The sequence below is a fragment of the Balaenoptera physalus genome (assembly GCF_965194825.1).
Source record: "Balaenoptera physalus genome assembly, chromosome: 3".
NCBI lineage: Eukaryota > Metazoa > Chordata > Mammalia > Artiodactyla > Balaenopteridae > Balaenoptera > Balaenoptera physalus.
In genome coordinates this window covers 138903412-138925994 of record NC_138890.1, presented here as the reverse complement: position 1 = coordinate 138925994, position 22583 = coordinate 138903412, and the positions used below count along the sequence as shown (strand labels likewise).

The 22583-nt window shown below is 35.6% G+C and overlaps 1 protein-coding gene and 1 long non-coding RNA gene across 5 annotated transcripts in view; one reads left to right on the top strand and one right to left on the bottom strand.

Annotated features, from left to right (window-relative positions):
- Window positions 1–22583, bottom strand: part of LOC309657937 — a 1158638-nt gene that overhangs the window by 508603 nt on the left and 627452 nt on the right. The window lies entirely within an intron of this gene.
- PARP8 (poly(ADP-ribose) polymerase family member 8) overlaps window positions 1–22583 on the top strand; it is a 188920-nt gene that overhangs the window by 124284 nt on the left and 42053 nt on the right. For all 4 annotated transcript variants that reach the window (XR_014261954.1, XM_082455877.1, XM_082455875.1 and 1 more), the window contains 7 exons: window positions 333–393; window positions 830–920; window positions 13026–13092; window positions 15071–15196; window positions 15723–16287; window positions 17923–17973; window positions 18079–18174. Coding sequence is in view for 3 of the 4 variants with exons in the window: in XM_082455877.1 (XP_082312003.1) it covers window positions 333–393; window positions 830–920; window positions 13026–13092; window positions 15071–15196; window positions 15723–16287; window positions 17923–17973; window positions 18079–18174 (1057 nt within the window). In the remaining variant the exon portion in view is untranslated. The remainder of the gene's footprint in view (window positions 1–332; window positions 394–829; window positions 921–13025; window positions 13093–15070; window positions 15197–15722; window positions 16288–17922; window positions 17974–18078; window positions 18175–22583) is intronic.

Below are 22583 nucleotides of genomic sequence, written 5' to 3'. Positions count from 1 at the left end.
AGAGTACAGTGAAAAGTGAGTGGTCACATAAGAAGATTGTTTAGTTTGTCACAGAGAACTGGGAATGTTTGAAACTATGAACCAAATAACTCTTGAATTTATGTATGCATTTGCCTGAACATGAAGATGGAAAGATATCTATATGGTATAAAGAGGTCACATAAGACCACAATCCAACTAAATTGAGTTAGTTAATTCACGTCCACAGTCATTTCTGAGCTATCTGTGGAAATCAGAGATGAAAATTCATGATTAAATTTTAATTTAAAATAAGCTAGGACACCCTATCTTTTAAGGAAAATGAAAAAAATAATGTTAATCTTTGCTTTCAGGGAATATGGAGCCATTGATGATGTAGATATTGATCTGCATATTGATGTTAGCTTTCTTGATGTAAGTATCAGTTGAAGCAATATGATTGGTACATTTAAAAAACACACTTTTATTCTTGGAAGAAATTTAATTTTAGTTTCTCTTGTACATAATACTATAAGTAACATAATGACTTTGTTAAAGTGATTTATGAAGAAATGCTATGAGTTGTCAAAAAAGCAGAGATTTTATATACATGTATATTTTTTCCATCAGTTCTTGTAATATATTCTGAAACTTATGGGCTTGTAGTATATCATTATTTCTTAAGTTTTCACTTTAATTTTCAGATTTAGAAGGCAAAAGTTAAGAGTACTTTGGCTTTCTTTTCACAAGCGAATATGTTTTGAAATAACTTATAGGCCTTAATGATTTAAAATAAGTTTAAAAAATTTTATCTGGAAAAAAAATCAAGACTCTAAAAGATGACTAATTCATCTTTCAAATATTTGCACAGGAGGAGATTGCTGTGGCATGGGAAGTGATTCGAACAGAACCTATAATTGTCCGACTACACTGTTCACTTACACAGTATTTAAATGGCCCAGGTTAGTTTTATTTCTCTATTATTTTGAATATTCATTAGTTGTGCATTGTGCATTAAGTAAAATGACTGTTCATTTGGTAATTCTGAGCATAAATGCAGCCATCTTCATAATGATACTTAAATATACTTGCATCCTAACAGAGGTGCTTTATGACCAATATAACTATTGGAAGCAGAAACATATAACATTTAGTTTTAGAGTTTTCAGAAGTTGACAAGTTGCTGTGAAACAAACATAATAAAACCTAAAAGAGAATTTTGCATATAATAGATTCTCAGTAAGTATACTTAGGGTTGCCCTTAAGTTTAATTATTTGTGTCTCTGAACCTGAGATTTAATTTTAATGTTTACTTATTTCACCTTTGATTACTGATGAATTTAGCCTAAGTGTAACATATTTCTGTTTTTGAAAATGGAGATCATAATAATATTTTTGATTTCCAATACCTGAAGGGATGATTTTGCTTTATCTCAAGGAATAGTTGTTTATAACACAGGACCCTATTATAAATCTTGCTAAGACTTACTGGGTTTAAATGTTTTCTCTGCCTACTAACACTCTCTCTCTCTCTCTCTCTCACACACACACACACACACACACACACACACACACACACAACTGCATCTACTCATATTATTGCAGTTATCTACTGCTGCAGAACAAACCACTTCAAAACGAAGTGGCTTAAAACAACTTCTCTCTCACCATTCTTTGGGGCTCAACTGGGCAGCTCCTGCTTGGGGTGTCCCGTGCCTTTGCAGTCAGATGGTGGGTGGGGTTTATGTCATTAATGGCTCCACTAGGTTGGATGCTCAAGATGGTTGGACTTCAGATGGCTAGCAATTGATACAGGTGTCATTTCGGGACCACGCAGGGCTCAGCTGGGGCTATTAACTAGAATGTCTCCTTACACACGGCTTCTTCGTGTGCTTTGGGCTTCTTGTAGTATGGTGGCAGGGATCTGAAAGCAAGTGTTCCAGGAGACAGGGTGTGCTAAAAGGCTCAACGGCTCTTTCATTGTATTCTGTTGATCAAAATTGTCAATGAACCCACCCAGAATCAAGGGATCAGGACACAGACGGCACCTCTCGAAATTGTGGCCATTTTTAATCTGCTGTGCACACATTACCGTGGTCTCTGCACATTTTTCTTTAGGCATATCAGGGAACTTATATCTACTGTTAGTTTTCACATAAGAAGAATATTTGCCCTTTCAAGTTTATGAAATATATAGGAAAGTCTCTCGTTTTGAAAATGTCTCTGTTGTCACCATTTTTAAATTTTTGGGTAATGTATTCTACTTAAATAATCACATACAGTAACACATAGTAACTGATGTGATTTAATGCTAGGCAAAGACAAATAGATGTTACATATCTTTATTTTGATTACTTCAAATATACAGAAATGTAATAAAGAAGAAAAATAATTCCTCATAATCCCTCTATCCTGAGAAACCTGTAAACCGCTTGGTGTTGTTTCTGTTTTCTGTGCACATGTGGTTTATTTTTATAAAGTTGACATCAAATTGTATAGATATCTGTGTGCTTTAATGTTATGTCATGAGCCTGTCCTCCAGTCGTTAAATATTCTAAAATGGAATGATTTGTAATATCTGCACAATATTCCAGCCTATAGGTGTATGTGTTTTTGCTGTTTTCCCACGTATTCTGCTGTATCGCTAATATTTTTCTTTCTTTAGTGATTTGAAATGTACTTATTCTATTTTATTCTGATGGTGGTTAAAAGCAAAAGAAGCCCTCATGTCTGACTTTTTTTTAATTAATGGGGTTAGGAAGACAATTGGGTCATTTAATCTCTACTCACCCCAATTCCATCTGTGCGAGATGACTATGTGGCATGCTTTTATGTAATCTTACCACTGTTACTCATGTGTTTATGTAATCTTGAATTTTAGGCAGAGATTTTCCATTCACAGTATCTCTTTAAAGATTTGTCACATTTGCATGGTTTTATAAATATTTCAACAATTATATTTTAGTTCACGTTTAGATCATTTTATTGCTCAATACTATTTATTTAGTATCACAATTCATCTGTAATTTCTTATTTTTCCATCTTTGTTAGTTGATTTACATGTTTAATAGTTTGTTAACCAAAGAAACGTGAGGGTTATGCGTCATTGTTCATACCTAAGAATGAACTCTTTGTTTTGTGAACGAGACAAAATTGACCAACTATAAATTTATGGGCTCATAACAGTTCCCCCCAAAAAGGCAAAAGTGCTTTAAAATCTTCTGCTAGTCTGTGTCTGAAGTGTTTAACTTTGTTCATTTGTAAGAAATCTATCTTGGTTTTGTTTATGTTGTGTTATGTGTACTTATCGAGGTATTTTTTTCCCTTTCTCCTTGATATTACTCTATATATTTGTTTTTGATTGGTATGCTTACCTTCTTTATCTGCTTGCCCCAATATATGTAGATTGGATCTAATTCCCATATCCTCCATGCTGTTTATCATTTCTCTTAGTCTTTCATCCGTCACCTCTGATTTTCCAAGTTTTTTTCATTTGTCTTCTACTCCATTGAGTGAATTTTTTTCATAATTTAGGCTTTGATATAATGTTCCCCTTCTATTTTTTATTTTACTACAATCTCTGCTGATACCATATTTTCCCCTCTTTATTATCAATTGCTTTCATTTTATTTATGCATCATTTTGAATTTTGTTCACAAAATCAATAATCGTCCAAGAATTATAATTTTGTTCCTATAGATGTGAGTTCTGTTTTCCTCAGAATTCAAGCAGTGTCGAAATGCACTTCTTTCAGAAATTAGTGTGATTTGTGTATAATTTCTTCTGATAAGAAGAGTAAAGACTCTTTATAATGAAAACAGGAAATACAGAGACAGTGTGGGGAAAAAAAAAAGGATAGTAAAGAAAGAGAATTCCAGGGACTTCCCTGGCCGTCCAGTGGTTAAGACTCCGCGCTTCCAGTGCAGGGGGTGCGGGTTCGATCCGTGGTCGGGGAACTAAGATCCCACATGGTACGCGGCCAAAAAAATAAAAAATAAAAAAATATTAAAACTTCTTTAAAACAAAAAGAGAATTCCACATTTACTCATTTACTGTACTCTAGAGTTAGTTCTGATAAGAATTGAAGAAATACACCTCCTTATCCAATTTGAAGTTAAAAATAAAGATTATTTTTATTGTACATGGGGAAATATACTTTATTTATTCTTTAACTTTTGGGTTTATTTATTTATTTATTTATTTATGGCTGTGTTGGGTCTTCGTTTCTGTGTGAGGGCTTTCTCTAGTTGCGGCAAGTGGGGGCCACTCTTCATCGCGGTGCGCAGGCCTCTCATTATCGCGGACTCTCTTGTTGCGGAGCACAGGCTCCAGACGCGCAGGCTCAGTAATTGTGGCTCACAGGCCTAGTTGCTCCGCGGCATGTGGGATCTTCCCGGACCAGGGCTCGAACCCGTGTCCCCTGCATTGGCAGGCAGATTCTCAACCACTGCGCCACCAGGGAAGCCCGGGAAATAAACTTTAAAAAGACAAGGTTGTTATGATTCTTATGGTACTATATATTTTTTCCAGAATTGCTGGTATATAAGTCTAGTTTATGATCTCAAGGACAGGGCTGCTTTTAGTTTAAAGTGATAAATAGCTGATGTTATTAAAAATGTTTGCCTGTGCAGATCATCTCATTATTGATACCTCTACATTTACATGATCACAGTGTGGGACTAATTTTCACATATCTTGAGCGACCCTCACTTATTGCCAACCTAAATTATGAGACAAGGAAAAATTGAACTTTTACCTTTTGTAAAACAGAAAATATTTTACTAGTATATCTTTCTCATTCTATTGCCCCCAAAACTGAATGCTGTGGGGAATTTGGTTGAGGTAAACTTTTAATTTTGGAAGAATAGACATTTCTATAATATTTATTACTTTTCCTATAAAGGAGCATTTATTTGTAGATTCTACTTTTGAATGTTGTACAGTTCTGTGTTTTTGGTTTTTGGTTTTGTTTTTGCCTTAAATGACTGATTTTAGCTAAATTTATTCCTGAATATTTGTGTACTACTTACTTGTTTGCTTAATGGCACTTTTATATTCTAGTTTATTTTCTAACTGATTGTTTTGGCTATCAAAAATCTATTACCTTCCTTTTTTAAATTGTGGTAAACATAATATAAAATGTACCATTTTTAAGTGCACGGTTCAGTGGTATTAAATACTTACACATTGTTGTGCAGCCATCACCACCATCCATCCCCATAACACCACGTGTTCTTTTTTTTGTTTGTTTAACATCTTTATTGGAGTATAATTGCTTTACCGTGTTGTGTTAGTTTCTGCTGTATAACAAAGTGCATCAGCTATACATATACATATATCCCCATATCCCCTCCCTCTTGTGTCTCCCTCCCACTCTCCCTATCCCACCCCTCTAGGTGGTCACAAAGCACCGAGCTGATCTCCCTGTGCTATGCGGCTGCTTCCCACTAACTATCTGTTTTGCATTTGGTAGTGTATATATGTCCATGGCACTCTCTCACTTCGAAGGAAGAAAAGAATATATGGTAGACCTAGGTTTTATATCTCTTGTGAACCCCATCAGGAACTAGAATATAGTCCTATGCATATAATATACCCTTAGAAAATACTTAGTAGTAATTTGATAATTATTAGCATCATGATTTAAATTAGTAGATATAGTACAGGAACAAATTTTATTCTGTATGTGACTTGCTTTTCATATGATGGCATACAATTACTTTTGTTTACTTCTCACCAACCATCTTGTACGTTGTAATTTGGAGTTTTAGTCCTCAGCATTGAAATGTTTTTGGTATTTCTTCCTGTTCCAGGACAAAAATCAGAAAAATAAAAGGTATTTGTTTAATAAATTGCTGTACTTAAAAAAAAAAAATCTATTACCTTTACAAACATTTAAAAAAATTAATCTAAAACATTTTTAGGTTTACAGAAAACTGCAGCGGTAGTGCAGAGTCCTCATACACTCTACATCCAGTTTCACTGATTACTAACATCTTATATGAATACATTAAATATAATAAATTACAATAATTAATTGCATTAATTTTAATAGTAATAAGAATTTTGTCACTTGTATTTTGGAATATTTTTAGAAGTAACATCTTGTTAGCTCTTTCAGTGTATTCCAAAATTTGGGGTCATTCAGATTTTATACTACTAATTGAGTCAATGTTGGTGACATTTATTTTCTAGCCATTCATAGTATGAATAAGTTTTGGCCCTTGTATTATTAATTTATAGGATAATTAATATATTCTGGATAAACAGTTGTATCTATTATATCTCTTCTTCCTCTCTCTATGTGTCTTATACAATTTTCTTCAGTGAAGATTTCAGTTCTAGTGTGTTTTGGATTTTTCTGCAATTTTTTAAACCAGGTCCCTTTTGTTTCTTTGCCTCCATCTTCCCAGTTACTTTTTCCATCTGCCTGAGAAGAGACTGTGTCTTCTTAAATCTTAGAGAGAACACACTGTGTTCTAGTTTTGTCATCTTTTTCTTTAAAAAATAATTCCCCTGAGTTTTCAAGTTAGGATTTTTTATTCACTTTTCTATAGCCTTGGGTTTGGGACACGTGGGATTGGAGTGATGTACTCTCTATGTTAAGGATTAGAATGTTTTCAGGAAAGAAACTGATGGGTGATATAACACCCATTTTCTTTGATCAGTGGAGTGTTTGTATCTCAGACTAATGGCCAAGATGGTGAGGCAATTGGGGATACCAGCCTGGTTTACTATGTGGAGCATGTGTAGTCTGAGAATGTCCTATTAATAAGACAGTCTTTGCTCTGTCTTATTAATAACTAACAGTTATCCCAACTGTTAGTATGACTGGAGCTACCCATGCTCCTGTGCAATATCATCCTTGCATTTGCATGCTAGCGTCCATCTCCTTTCACCTAATTAAGATACCCTTCAGCCATTCTCTCTCTCCTTCTTGTACTGTTCGTGTCTCTTTCTTCTAAAAGATTTCCTTCAGAAAAAAAAAAAAATTCCTCTCATCTTTAAAACAAACACCTTTAGACCTCAAATCATTCTTAACTTAGTCCCTAACACTCTGCTTTCCATGACTGTTAAATATCTTCATTAGAGTTGTCTCTATTAGCTTACTTCAGTTTTTTTTTGAAATTCTATTTATTTTTTCTACAGCAGGTTCTTATTAGTTATCCATTTTATACATATTAGTGTATATATGTCAATCCCAATCTCCCAATTCATCCCACCACCACCACCTCCCCCCTGCTTTCCCCCCCTTGGTGTCCATACCTTTGTTCCCTACGTCTGTGTCTCTATTTCTGCCTTGCAAACCGGTTCATCTGTACCATTTTTCTAGATTCCACATATATGCATTAATATATGATATTGTTTTTCTCTTTCTGACTTACTTCACTCTGTATGACAGTCTCTAGGTCCATCCACATCTCTACAAATGACCCAAATTCGTTCCTTTTTATGGCTGTGTAATATTCCATTGTATATATGTACCACATCTTCTTTATCCGTTCATCTGTCGATGGGTATTTAGGTTGCTTCCATGACCTGGCTACTGTAAATAGTGCTGCAGTGAACATTGGGGTGCATGTGACTTTTTGAATTATGTTTTTCTCTGGGTATATGCCCAGTAGAGGGATTGCTGGGTCATATGGTAATTCTATTTTCAGTTTTTTAAGGAACCTCCATACTGTTCTCCATAGTGGATATATCAATTTACATTCCCACCAACAGTGCAAGAGGGTTCCCTTTTCTCCACACCCTCTCCAGCATTTGTTGTTTGTAGATTTTCTGATGATGCCCATTCTAACTGGTGTGAGGTGATACCTCATTGTAGTTTTGATTTGCATTTCTCTAATAATTAGTGATGTTGAGCAGCTTTTCATGTGCTTCTTCTGTATGTCTTCTTTGAAGAAATGTCTATTTAGGTCTTCTGACCATTTTTTGATTGGGTTGTTTGTTTTTTTAATATTGAGCTGCATAAGCTGTTTACATATTTTGGAGATTAATCCTTTGTCTTTTGATTCATTTGCAAATATTTTCTCCCATTCTGAGGGTTGTCTTTTCGTCTTGTTTATAGTTTCCTTTGCTGTGCAAAAGCTTTTAACTTTCATTAGGTCCCATTTGTTTATTTTTGTTTTTATTGCCATTACTCTAGGAGGTGGGTCAAAAAAGATCTTGCTGTGATTTATGTCAGGGAGTGTTCTTCTTATGTTTTCCTCTATGAGTTTTATAGTGTCTGGTCTTATGTTTAGGTCTTTAATCCATTTTGAGTTTATTTTTGTGTATGGTGTTAGGGAGTGTTCTAATTTCACTCTTTTACATGTAGCTGTCCAGTTTTCCCAGCACCACTTATTGAAGAGACTGTCTTATCTCCATTGTATATCCTTGCCTCCTTTGTCATAGATTAGTTGACCATAGGTGCATGGGTTTAACTCTAGGCTTTCTATCCTGTTCCATTGATCTGTCTTTCTGTTTTTGTGCCAGTACCATATTGTCTTGATTACTGTAGCTTTGTAGTATAGTCTGAAGTCGGGGAGCCTGATTCCTCCAGCTCCTTTTTTTCCCCTCAAGATTGCTTTGGCTATTTGGGGTCTTTGTGGCTCCATACAAATTTTAAGATTTTTGTTCTAGTTCTGTAAAGAATGCCATTGGTAATTTGATAGGGATTGCACTGAATCTGTAGAGTGCTTTGGGTACTTTAGTCATTTTCACAATATTGATTCTTCCAATCCAAGAACATGGTATACCTCTTCATCTGGTTGTGTCATCTTTGATTTCTTTCATCAGTGTCTTATAGTTTTCTGAGTAGAGGTCTTTTACCTCCTTAGATAGGTTTATTCCTAGGTATTTTATTCTTTTTGTTGCAGTGGTGAATGGGATTGTTTCCTTAATTTCTCTTTCTGATCTTTCATTGTTAGTGTATAGGAATCCAAGAGACTTCTGTGCATCAATTTTGTATCCTGCAACTTTACCAAATTCATTGATTAGCTCTAGCAGTTTTCTGGTAGCATCTTTAGGATTATCTATATATAGTAGCATGTCATCTGCAAACAGGGACAGTTTTATGTCTTCTTTTCCAATTTGTATTCCTTTTATTTCTTTTTCTTCTCTGATTGCCATGGCTAGGACTTCCAAAACTATGTTGAATAATAGTGGCAAGAGTGGGCAACCTTGTCTTGTTCCTGATCTTAGAGGAAATGCTTTCAGGTTTTCACCATTGAGAATGATGTTTGCTGTGGGTTTGTCGTATATGGCCTTTATTATGTTGAGGTAGGTTCCCTCTATGCCCACTTTCTGGAGAATTTTTATCATAAATGGTGTTGAATTTTGTCAAAAGATTTTTCTGCATCTATTGAGATGATCATATGGTTTTTATTCTTCAGTTTGTTAGTATAGTGTATCACATTGATTGATTTGCGTATATTGAAGAATCCTTGCATCCCTGGGATAAATCCCACTTGATCATGGTGTATGATCCTTTTAATGTGTTGTTGGATTCTGTTTGCTAGTATTTTGTTGAGGATTTTTGCATCTATATTCATCAGTGATACTGGTCTGTAATTTTCTTTTTTTGTAGTATCTTTGTCTGGTTTTGGTATCAGGGTGATGGTAGCCTCATAGAATGAGTTTGGGAGTCTTCCTTCCTCTGCAGTTTTTTGGAAGAGTTAGAGAAGGATGGGTGTTAGCTCTTCTCTAAATGTTTATAGAATTCACCTGTGAAGCCATCTGGTCCTGGACTTTTGTTTGTTGGAAGATTTTTAATCACAGTTTCAATTTCATTACTTGTGATTGGTCTGTTCATATTATCTATTTCTTCCTGGTTCAGTCTTGGAAGGTTATACCTTTCTAAGAATTTGTCTATTTCTTGCAGGTTGTCCATTTTATTGGAATAGAGTTGCTTGTAATAGCCTTTTATGAGCTTTGTATTTTTGCGGTGTCTGTTGTAACTTCTCCTTTTTCATTTCAAATTTTATTGATTTGAGTCCTCTCCCTCTTTTTCTTGATGAGTCTGGCTAATGGGTTATCAGTTTTGTTCATCTTCTCAAAGAACCAGCTTTTAGTTTTATTGATCTTTGCTATTATTTTCTTTGTTTCTATTTCATTTATTTCTGCTCTGATCTTTATGATTTCTTTCCTTCTACTAACTTTGGGTTTTGTTTGTTCTTCTTTCTCTAGTTCCTTTAGGGGCAAGGTTAGATTGTTTGTTTGAGTCTTGAGGTAGGCTTGTATTGCTATAAACTTCCCTCTTAGAACTGCTTTTCTGCATCCCATAGATTTTGGATCATCGTGTTTTGTTGTCATTTTTCTCTAGGTTTTTTGATTTCCTCTTTGATTTCTTCAGTGATCTTTTGGTTAGTAACGTATTGTTTAGCCTTCATGTGTTTGTGTTTTTTGCGGTTTTTTCCCTGTAATTTATTTCTAATCTCATAGCGTTGTGGTCGGAAAAGATGCTTGATATGATTTCAGTTTTCTTAAGTTTACAAAGGCTTGATTTGTGACCCAAGATGTGATCTCTCCTGGAGAATGTTCCATGTGCCCTTGAGAAGAAAGTGTAATCTGCTGGTTTTGGATGGAATGTCCTATAAATATCAATTAAATCTGTCTGGTCTATTGTGTCATTTAAAGCTTGTGTTTCCTTCTTAATTTTCTTTCTGGATGATCTGTCCATTGGTGTAAGTGAGGTGTTAAAGTCCCCCACTATTATTGTGTTACTGTCGATTTCCTCTTTTATAGCTTTTTGCATTTGCCTTATGCATTGAGGTGCTCCTATGTTGGGTGCAGATATATTTATAATTGTTGTATCTTCTTCTTGGACTGATCCCTTGATCATTATGTAGTGTCCTTCCTTGTCTCTTATACCATTCTTTATTTTAAAGTCTATTTTATCTGTTATGAGTATTGCTACTCCAGCTTTCTTTTGATTTCCATTTGCATGGAATATCTTTTTCCATCCCCTCACTTTCAGTCTGTATGTGTCCCTAGGTCTGAAGTGGGTCTCTTGTAGACAGCATATATATTTAGTTGTTTTTCTGGGGTTTTATCTTGTTCCTTCTTCTGGTACATAGTCCTCTGCCTTTTCATTTGGTCTATCTTTCTGTGAATGTCGTTTTCATTCCACAGGCTGCAGGATTGTAGTTCTTGCTTCTGCTGTCTGGCCTCTAGCTTCCTTCATTTTCTTTCCTCTTTTTTTCTCCTTGAATACCCTGTAGATGTGATTTGGATGCATCATTTCACAAACGCTGCTCTTGTCAATGTCACCAGTGACTAGAATATTGCTTAATGACCCCATGACCAATTTTGAATCCTCATCTTAATTAACTTAGCAGCATTTGATAACAGTTGTTTACCCCCTCCTTGGAAACTTTTTTTGAATATGTGTCCAGATTAACAGCATTCTGGAATTTTCCATCCTCCCAGCCATTCCTCTTCAGCCTTGTTTGCTGAGCCTCTAGATACTGAATGGCTCAGGCTGAATCCTTAGACTTCTCTCCGCCATCTACACTCACTCATAGTTTCTCATCCAGCCTCGTACCTTTAAGTACATATGTATTTTTGCTCTTCCACATAGAAGTCTTTTTTTTTTTTGGCTGTGCCGTGGGACTGGTGGGATCTTAGTTTCCCGACCTGGGGTTGAACCCGGACCCTCAGCAGTGAGAGCTCAGAGTCCTAACCACTGGACCGCCAGGGAATTCCCCCCACATTTATATCTTTAGCACATTCCTCTCATCCGAATGCATAAACACCGGATTTCTTTATCCAGTTGCCTACTTAACTTTTCCACTTGAGTGACAAATAAGCATCTCAAATTTACAATAGCCAGAGTCAAGTTGCCAGTCTTCCCCACTGCTCCAAACCTGATTCTCTTGCAGTCTTTCACGTACCAGGAATTGGTAAGTTTCATCCTTCTGGTTGCTCAGGCCAAAAATTCTTTGATTCATCCCTGACTCCTTTCTTTTTCTGACACTTTAAATTCAGTCCATCAGCAAAATCTGTCAGCTCTCCCAGAGAGTGTGAATGCAAAATGTTCACCACCTCTGCTCATCCAAGCCACTATACTCTTCCCTTAATTACTGTAATGAGTTCCAGACTGATTTTCCTATTTCTATCCTTGCTCTTTACATGGAACCTACACTGTTTGTGGTCCTTCTCTCATCTCATCTCCTAACGGGATACCTTGTTCACTTCTCTCCAGCTCTCCCTGCTGGTCCTAGAATATTGAAGCACATTTCTACCTCAGGGGCACTGCCCTGTGTTTCCTCTGGCTGGGACCCTTTTCTTCCTGCCATATTATCTAATGTTGAAGTCTGTTTATGCCCACATAACCTTCAGCACCCCCCCCACCCTTTTCCGTCTTTATTTTTATCCAGAGCCTTTATCACCACGTGACATTTTATCTATTTTCTGTCTGTCTCCTTCTCTTTCCTAAGGCTCATGAGGGCAGGGATATTTGTGCGTGTTTTTTGCTACTCTGTCTATAGTGGCTGGCACAGTGAGAAAACAATAAATACCCTTTAAACCAGTGAATAATGAATGGTGAGTGACTCTTTTGGAGGTTATCAATTTCATAAGCAGCATAGTTATTAACTTATAGAAATATATGTATCTGATACAAATATGAAGCCCACAAGAGGGTGTGCAGTGCAAAGTGAGTATCCTATGCCTACTGTCATCCTCCATTGTTTTATTCTTAAAAAAAGGTCTATGTGTATACAAACGTGTCTCTCTTCCACCTAAGGAATAGTGTGTAAACTATCCTACACATTGCTATTTACACTTAACATATATTTTTGGAGATCATTCTTCATTATCATATATATTGTGCATTTACATATGCATATATTATACATTAGTATATATAATATATACTAACCTAGAATGATCTCCAAAATCTCTCTATAAAGCATAAATAGCCATGTGTAGGTTTGTGTGTAGACTATTTTAAAATGTGTATGTATGTATATACATATATATATTACATATACATAGTAATATATATATTACTTTTCAGACTTTTTCCTGGCTGATGGTTGAGTTTCAACTCAACATTTAGGCTGATTCTTTTTCCTTTGCAGTGCCCACTGTTGATGTCTTTCAGATTTCCACAAAAGAGAGATTTGGACTGGGACATCAGCTGAAAAAGTAAGTTTTCCAATGAATAAAAAACAAATTTCTATTAAAGAGAACTGAGTTCTCATTTTGCTCACCACTCCCCGCCCCATTTTTATTCAACAAAGCTTTTTGAAGTAAATGCCTCAGGAGCGGAAGTCATCCTGATGCTAAGAGCTGCATCAATAATTTAGTTGGCAGAGCTCACTTTAGAACTGAGCCAGATTCCTTCCATCTGCCCCCCTGGATTCACTCTCCTCCCTCTAACATCCTGCCTTCCACCTGAGGAGGTGGGCATATAAAAATTAGAAAATAAACCCTTAATGTTTAGAATTCCACATCTTTGAAACTAAATTCAATTTGCAACATATATTTAGCACATGATATTATGCAGTGTTTTCTTTTTAAGGGCTCAATATAGATTCATCAGTTGTAGCAAATGCACGACTCTGTCAGGAGATGTTGGTAATAGGGAAGCTATGGGCAGGGGGCATATGCGAAATCTCAGTACCTTCCTCTCAATTTTGCTGTGCACCTAAAACTGCTCTAAAAAAATAAAGTCATTAAATTAAAAATAATTTTTAAAATGAGGGAGAAAATTGGGTGAGGGAAAAAAATCACGGGAAATTTTCTCGGTTTCCTGTACTGGATTAGGTATCCTTTTCCAGTGCAATTGGCTTTGTTTTTCAATTGGATTTTGTTTTTCAAGCCAGTATCTTACAGGTCTTGGAACTAAGCATGGAGCCTGCCTTCTATGTTAAGCCATTCAAGTTGGCCACCACCTCATCTTAGCACATCTTTTTTTTTTTCCCCCTATGATTTTTTTCCCCCTATGATTTTTTTCCCCCTATGATTTTTTTCATAACATAGGTGTTACAGCTCTGCTGCTTACTATCCAGGCTAACTTGGAGAGATTTCATTTCCTTACCTTATTTGTGAAATGTGTGGAAGGAGAAAAAAAATCTGTATATAAAGTTCCTCTTTCACACCCTGCTGTATTGTAAATAGTAGATATTGGTACCATCTTCCCGGTCCAAAAGCAATCTGTGTTAGAAACAACTGAGAAGAGCAGGAAAGCAGGACCTACTGAATTGACTTGGGAAAGAAAATCAAAATGTTTAATTTATTGCGTACAATGTTTAATTGTAAAATTTTGCCTCTGCTTAAATATCAGCCTTAAGGGACTCTCCTCCATTGTCACTGGAGGGTTGGGATCCAGAGAAGCTGTCACAGCCTGAGACCCTTCTCAGAAAACAAGGCTGTGTCTTAAATCCACAGTTGACATTCTAGAATTCTTTATCACAAAACAGTGATGCCATGGTCTTGACTTAGAAAATATTGAGATCAGAAGTTACCAAATTCCTGCCTTAGGATAGGAACTAAAACTTCTTAGAGGCTCACCATCTTTTAAAAAACCAGCACATTTTAAAGTGAATGGCGGCTGTGCTGAACGTAAAACTTGCTGACCTCCTAATTCTCCATAGAGTCAATTTTGCATGGCTTATTTTTGTTTACGATTTTGTAGTTTCATTTTGTTTTCCTTTTCATGAAGAAAACTACATAAGCAAATCAAGGAGAAGGAAAAGAACTTTACTTGTATCTTAATAAATCATAATTACTAACAAAACATTTTTTAAAACCTATGTTGCTGGCACCAACAAAATAATTCAGACTTTTCTTTTGCCACCTCAGCTAAAGGTGTTGATCCTAAAGGCCGTCCTTATAAATCTCTTTATATCCTTATTCTTTTATCAACTTCTTAATCGTTTGTATTTTTAATTATGTCACAGTAATTAATTAATTATTAATTGTAACACAGTAAAATCATAGAAATTTTCTATAGGATGCTTTCCTACGCAAGAAGACATCTTGTATGGTTCAAAATTAAACTCCGCCTAATTACCATGCATTTATTTTCCTTTGATAAATGCACTCTCTAAATAATCCATACAGAAATCTGATATTAAATTACCTTGGAACTGTGATAACAAACTTACCTTTGGTTTGACAGAATCATGCAGACATTTGTTACACAGCAGTGGAAACAGAGCAAAGAAAAATCCAGTTGCCTGCACAATAAGAAGCTGTCAGAGAAGAAAGTGAAGTCTCCCCTGCATCTATTTTCTACCTTGCGCAGGTGGGTAACCAGACGTCTTCCCATCGTCTTACTAAACGCTGCACCTGTGATATTCCATGGTTATTTAATTCAAAGCATTCTTGCTACAGTGTTGGCATCTGTTTATTTTCTTTATGACTTTAAAGAACAGACCGAGCTACATCCATTCCATCAAAAAACACAGATACTCATTTCTGTGTTTTGAGTTTGTGTTTCCTTTACATGGGATAAATTTACTAAAATTAGATTTTTTGGTTTCTAATCACATAGAGTTTTCCCTACCAAAATTAGTCCTTTATAGGGCTCTGGGATAGGTAGGAGGGGAAAAAACAAACAAACAAACTGGACAAACCTATTTTGCTTTCCAGGAAACATAGAATTCAGTCCCTGTGATCTTTCCATACATATTTGGTTTCAATTTTGGCTGGATAAGCTGGCTTAAAAAGACATGGTATTTGCAGCAGAGTTGAGTTGATTGAGCCCGACAAGTGTTTCTGCATGGTCTGTTGCGCTCACGATTTGCCCTGTTAATTGTTGCATTTTGAAGGTCGCCAAGTTATCCCCCCCCTGGTTGTGGAAAAAGCAAATCCAAACTGAAATCGGAGCAAGACGGGATCTCCAAGACGCATAAGCTGCTGCGGAGGACTTGTTCCAGCACAGTCAAGACGGAGGACGTGTGCGCCCCGAAGCCACACAGGACCTTCGGTCGCTCGCTGTCCAGCGACCCCCGGGCTGAGCAGGCGGTGACGACCATTAAGTCGCACAAACTCTTGAACCGTCCCTGCCCTGCAGCTGTCAAGCAGGAGGACTGCCTCGCTCTCAAGTCGCACAAACTCTTGACTCGCTCTTGTTCTGGAGACCCGCGCTGTGAGCACAACGCCAGCCTGAAGCCTCACAAACTGTTAAGCAGGTCTTATTCCAGTAACCTCAGAATGGAAGAATTATATGGACTCAAGAATCACAAGTTGCTCAGCAAGTCTTACTCCAGCGCCCCCAAGTCATCCAAAACGGAGCTTTTCAAGGAACCCAACGCAGAGGGCCGGAGGCTCTCTCTTACCTCAGGGCTCATTGGTATCTTAACACCATCATCATCTTCATCTTCCCAGCCTGCTGTGCGTACACATTTTCATCTTGAGTTCTTAAATGTCAGCTAAGGGGCAGTAGAGGGTTTCATTAGTTTGTTTGTTTTGTAAGATCTGGTAAAGGAAAGAAGCACAATTTTGTTTTTGTTTTTTAAAATTTACAATTTTTTCTTTTGGATGTTATTTTGCATACCAGACATTTGCAACTGGTACTGGAATGTTCGTTTTGATTCTGAAGAAATAAATGTGGCCGTCAATTTGAGGTCTAGTGCAGAGTCCTGTCACGGGAATGAATGCTACTAAAAGTGGAAGGAAGTCCATTGGATTCACAAAGCCTGTCCTTTTAAGCAAGCATAGCATTTTTAATGTTTTATTAAGTAGGTTTATCTAATCTCTAGTTTTCTCACAAGAGTAGTGGAGCTCAGAGTTTGTCTAATAATTTTTTTTTAGAATAAAAATTGTTGATGTTTTATTTTATTTATTTATTTATTTCTAATAATTAAGAGTGGTGTCCTTCCTGTTGTATATAAGAGGACAACTTTGCCCGTGAACTTGTGGAGAGAAGTGACAGTTACAGCTGTATCCCAGAGCCTCACTTAAAGCTGCTCTCAGTGTCTACTTTATGAAACTGAAGTCACTTTGTCCTGAAGCTGTTTTGCGTGGGGAGATGGGCCTGGGAGGTGACTGTATTAAAGCTTAAGTACTTTGGGTGGTATTTATTGGGAGTCAGTCTTACACAAAGTTTACCTCTAGAGTAATCAGCATTATAGCCAGTTTCAGATAAAGAAACAGACCTATCTTATGTATATTAATTACATAAAATAATTGACCAAAAGTTTTGTTTGCTTTTAGTAAATTTGTGTGTGTGTGTGTTAGGGAGGAACGTATTTAACTCTTTAACTATTAATACAGATATACCAAGCAATAGATGAAACTGAAAAAAAATAAGAGGATACATTTTCAGAAAGTTGTGGTGTTCTTATATAGATTTATTTCTAAAATTACATTGTAAATTATACCATGAAATTTTATTTGTGTTAAGAAAATGTATATGAGTATGTTGGTAATTTTAGGTGGATATCCCCAAAGCCCATTTCTTCTCAAAACTAAGTATTAAAGACATATAGAAAAGTAATTATGTCAGAGTTACATAGTAGAAAGTTACCCATGGTTAGTTTCACCTAAGAAAGGTAATTTCGGATATTCTGTAAAAGAAAATGTCTTAATGTCCTCCTGTATGGTTAAGCCTAATACAGTAGTTTAGTATTGTACCCCTTACAGCAGCAGCTGTCTAGTACGTCCTTGGAGAAATAATTCTATCTGATTGTAAAATGAGATTGAAATCATCTAAATGAGGAAGTGGGAGCAATCAGTGATGAGTAATAGAGGCAACGAGTTTTTGTGATCGTTTAAAGATGCCACTCATTTTTATTAGAAGATCAGAAATTAAGAATGCTGCTCATTTAGTTTAAACAAAGATTGCAATAGTAATGGAGGAAAGGGCATTATAAGAAATTCTAAAATCTCGATGTCATAATCAGTGATTTAATTTACATTACAGGTGATCTTAGATCACATCTGTATTCACTGTTGCAAAAGTAAAAGGCTATAATTTACATATTTTCCTAATGAAAAAATTATTTTCTTCTACTTTGCTTTTTATAGCCAAATGGTGCCAAATGTATTCCAATACGAGACCGTGGCTTCCTAGTGCAGGTATGAGCCAAGCCTCCATCCGTTGTAGAAACAGTTTAGCCTTTAATGGGTTTTCAAATCCTGCATGAACTTGACTTAATTCTTTCTCTTTATTGTCTTATTCAGACAATTGAGTTTGCTGAACAGCGGATCCCTGTGTTGAATGAATACTGTGTGGTTTGTGACGAGCCACATGTGTTTCAAAATGGCCCCATGCTTAGGGTAAGTTCTCATTGGTGGCATGTCAGTTTAGAATATAAATGAAGAGGGTTAAGATATAAAAATAAATAAGTAAATAACTGCATTTACAGTAAATACTCTCTATTGAGCCAATTACGAAATACACAAAGTCATATAATTTTGACAAATGAGTCACTATTTCTGAAGGAGTCTGTGAAAGATCAAGCTGTTTCATATTAGCAAAATGTTTCTTATTTCTCACCTGTGCTTATTTATCACTTCAGTGTCTATTCATCTATCTCTATATCCATCCATATCAATATGTATATATATATATGTAAACTTGTAAACACTATTTTTTCAAAACAGCACAATTTAAAGATAGTTAATACAGAGAGTAGAAGTTAGTCCTTGTTCCAGTTAGAAGAGGTATATAGTAGAATCTGGAGAATTAGAGTAAAGATTTCAAAAAAATGCCAGCTCACTGACACATTTGTGACATTATTAAGGGAGTACGGAAATAAGAATCAAAGTATAAGTGGTATTTTTGGGGAGAATTATCCAATTCAAAAGTTTTTTTTGCCATTTTTTTATTGAGATAAAATTTGTATAAATATACAATTCACTATTTGAATGTGTACAATTCAGTGGTTTTTATTACATTCACAGTGTTGTGCAACTGTTACTCCTAATTCTAGAACATTTCTATTACCCCAAAAAAGAAACCCTATGCATGTTAGTAATCACTCCCAATTTTCCCCTCACCTCATCTCCTGGCAACCACTAATATATTTTCTGTCTCTATGAATTCGCCTGTTTTAGACATTTCATATAAAGGGACATTAACTATAAGTTATACATTATGTGGCCATTTGTTTCTGGCTTCTTTCACTTAGTAAAATGTTTTCGAGGTTCATCTGTGTAACATGTCTCAGAACTTTATTCCTTTTTATGGTGGAATAAGACTACATTATATGGATATGTGACTTTTGTTCATCCATTCTTCAGTTAATGGAATCGCTGGGACATATGTTAACGCTACTTAACTGTTTCAGGAACTACCGAACTATTTTTGACAGTGGCTGTACCACTGTATATTCCTACCAGCAGTGTATGATGGTTCCAGTTTGTCCACATCTTCACCAGCGCTTGTTATTTGCCTCTTTTTTTCCCCAGTTATAGCCATCCTAGCATTCATGAAGTGGTATCTCATTGTGATTTTGATTTGCCCTTCCCTAATGACTATTGATTTGAGCATCTCTTCATGTGCTTATTGGCTATTTGTATATCTTCTTTGGAGAAATGTCTGTGTAAATCCTTTGCCCATTTTTTATTTGGGTTATTTGTCTTTAGTGAGTTGTAAGAGTTCTTTATATATTCTGAATACTAGATCATTGTTAGAGATATGATTTGCAAATATTTTCTCCTATTTTCTTTTTCTTGATAGTGTCCTGTGACACACAAATTTTTAATTCTAATGGAATTCAAATTTCAGTTGAACCATTGCCTAACCCAAGGTCACAAAGATTTGCACCTATGTTTCCTTCTAAGAGTTTATAGTTTATATCTTACATTTAAGACATTGATCCTTTTTGAGTTAATTTTTGCTTATGGTGTGAGGTTGTTGTCCAAATTCATTCTCTTGCATGTAGATATCTAGTTGTCTAAGCACCATTTGTTGAAAAGACTCTTCTTCCCCAGTTAAATGATCTTGTCTCTCTCTTGTTGAAAATGATTTGACCATAGATGTTTTGATTTACTGGTCAACTCTTAATTTGACTCCACTGATTCGTATGTCAGTCCTTATACCTGTACTATACTGTCTTGATTAACTGTAGCTTTGTAGTGAGTTTGAAATCAAGAAGTGTGAGTCCTCCAACTTTTTTTTTTATAATATTGCTTTCACTGTTTGGATCCCTTGCATTTCCATATGAATTCTAGGGTCAGCTTATCTGCCAAAAAGGCAGGTGGAATTTTGATAGGGTTTGCTTTGGGTCTGTAGGTCAGTTTGGGAAGTATTGCCATCTTAATATTAATCCTTCCAATCCACGAATGCAGAGTATCCTTCCATTTATCTAGATCTTTTAAAATTTCTTTTTACACTGTTTTTTAGTTTCAGTGTTCAAGTCTTGCACATCCTTGGATAAATTTATCTTTAAGTAGTTTATTCTTTTTGATGCTGTTGCCACTTCTAATCAACATTGTACCGGAGGTTCTAGCCAGGCAATTAAGAAGAGAAGAATAATAGAATGTATCCGTATTGGACAGGAAAAACTGAAGCAATCTGTTTGCAGATGACTTGAGCACTGTGTGCCAGGCACCCTGTGTAGACATTTTGCATACTGCTTCCTTGTTTGATTTTCACAAAACTCTGTGGTTTAGGTATTTTTGTGCCCATGGTGCAAATAAGGGGGTTAAGATTCAAAGAAGTTAGGTAATTTATTTAGCATCACCCAGCTGTATGAGTGGAAGCTGAACTTTGAACCTGATTTTGTCTGACTTCAAAACTGCATCACAAACATTTATTGAAGGCTTTATGAGTATAACGCACCATACTAGAATCTGTTGCACTTTTTAAGAGAGATTTGTCCTGTCCTTAGAAATATATGTTTGAAAAGATGAATTGCAAAGCCTAGAAACAGGTAATTTTATTAGAACTTTTTTGTATTTCAAGACTTATACTTTAAAAAACGTATGTAATATCCATTTATGGCCATAACCACTGTCAGGCTTTATGATATATTTGTTTCATTTTATTTGTTTATGGGAAACAGATAAAAGAGATTTTTCTTGCCACCCATATGCTGTTTTTTGACAGTCAGTTATTCCTCTCAAAGAGATATATTATTATTCTGAAACCCAACTTAACTAAATCAGAATTTACTAAATATTTGTGCAAGATTGTTATTTTTTAGTCAATACAGGGAAAGGTATAGTTATGATGAGAGGAGAGAGGATCCTTTAACCATGTCAATTTATCCCATTAAGGAGGCCTATTGTTACTTTGTCATTGTGCATCTGTGGATCTTGATTTATTTCTTGATCCATGGCAATGACATTTTCCTTGCCGTAGATAATAGTAATGTTATTAATGGCATAAGCTTTTTGAGTGCTTTTTATGTAATCATGTTTTTGAAGTGCCTTATATGGATTATCTTATTTAATCCTCATAATAACCCTATTAGACAGGTATTAATACTGTCCCTGCTCTATAGATGAGGAAAACAGTAATTTTTTTTATGTCACACTGCTAGTAGGTAATAGGGACAGGATTCAAACCCTGGCAGAATGGCACCAAGGCCACGGTTCTTAATCATGATGCTACTCTTGACTCATGTGCTTGAATTGACTACTTTTATGTCCTGGAAATTTACCACACATGTTGTTGGGAGTTTGCTCTTTACGGTTTAATTACTGGCAGTTCATTCCTATAATAGGTGATAGAAATATCATAGTTGATGTTAGTATTCTCTTTACCTTGCTTCAAGTTCTGTTTTACTTTATCTTTCTGCACCAGTGAAGTTTGCTGTCTCTTTCTAGAAATGGAAATGCTTTTGTAAACAAGAGAAAAAACGTTTTCTAAATAAATATATCTAGTTATCAGGTGGTTTTATGTTGCTTCAGTTCAGACTGATATCTAAGGAAATCAGAAAACTTACTTTGGTTTCTTAAATAGTAAGATAAGTGACCTATGAAATCAGATCAGGAAATGAAAATAGAGAAACATCTCATATTCAAAGGAAGAAAAGTAAACAAAACTACCTCCTGGTTCTGTTAAACAGATATTTCACCTAAATCAGGTATATATTCATTTTTTCTCTCTCTCTCTTATATTTACATCACAATATGTTTTACTATAATTTCAATAATGTACATAGTATATAATTTCAATAAGGTATAACAATTATTACAGATATAATATTCAGCCCACATAACACATTAAAAACTGCAATAAATCCTCGAGCTATAAAGAGGATAAGTCATAGCCCCATAGGATGATTAAATAGGTTAGATAAAACTCTATTTCTATAGATTTCTCTGCCTAATGTTTATTACGTTTGTTAGATCTTTCTCTGTCAAAATTCAAATTGTTTCTTATGTTTTGTCTCTTTTCTTCAAGCCTGATTGTTTTTTAAATGACATAAGTCCCCTTTTACCCCTATTTCCCAAAAGTCCTAAAATTTTACTCACTGCTTTCCTGTTCTGCCACTTTACTCAGAGGTCTAGGTAAGCATGTCACACTTTCGCAACATGAAGAACTAAACTACTTATTTAGAAATACCACAATGCTCTGATTTTGTCTTTGTTTATAAAGGTTATAAATATCACTCTCAGGTGTGAGTCCTGACACGTAATACTGTGGATCTGCATAAAACTCACATTATCAGGAGGGTTGTTCAGAGTCCCAGAATTTCAGTTCGGCAGTACAGTCTGCATTGTGATCAGAAAAC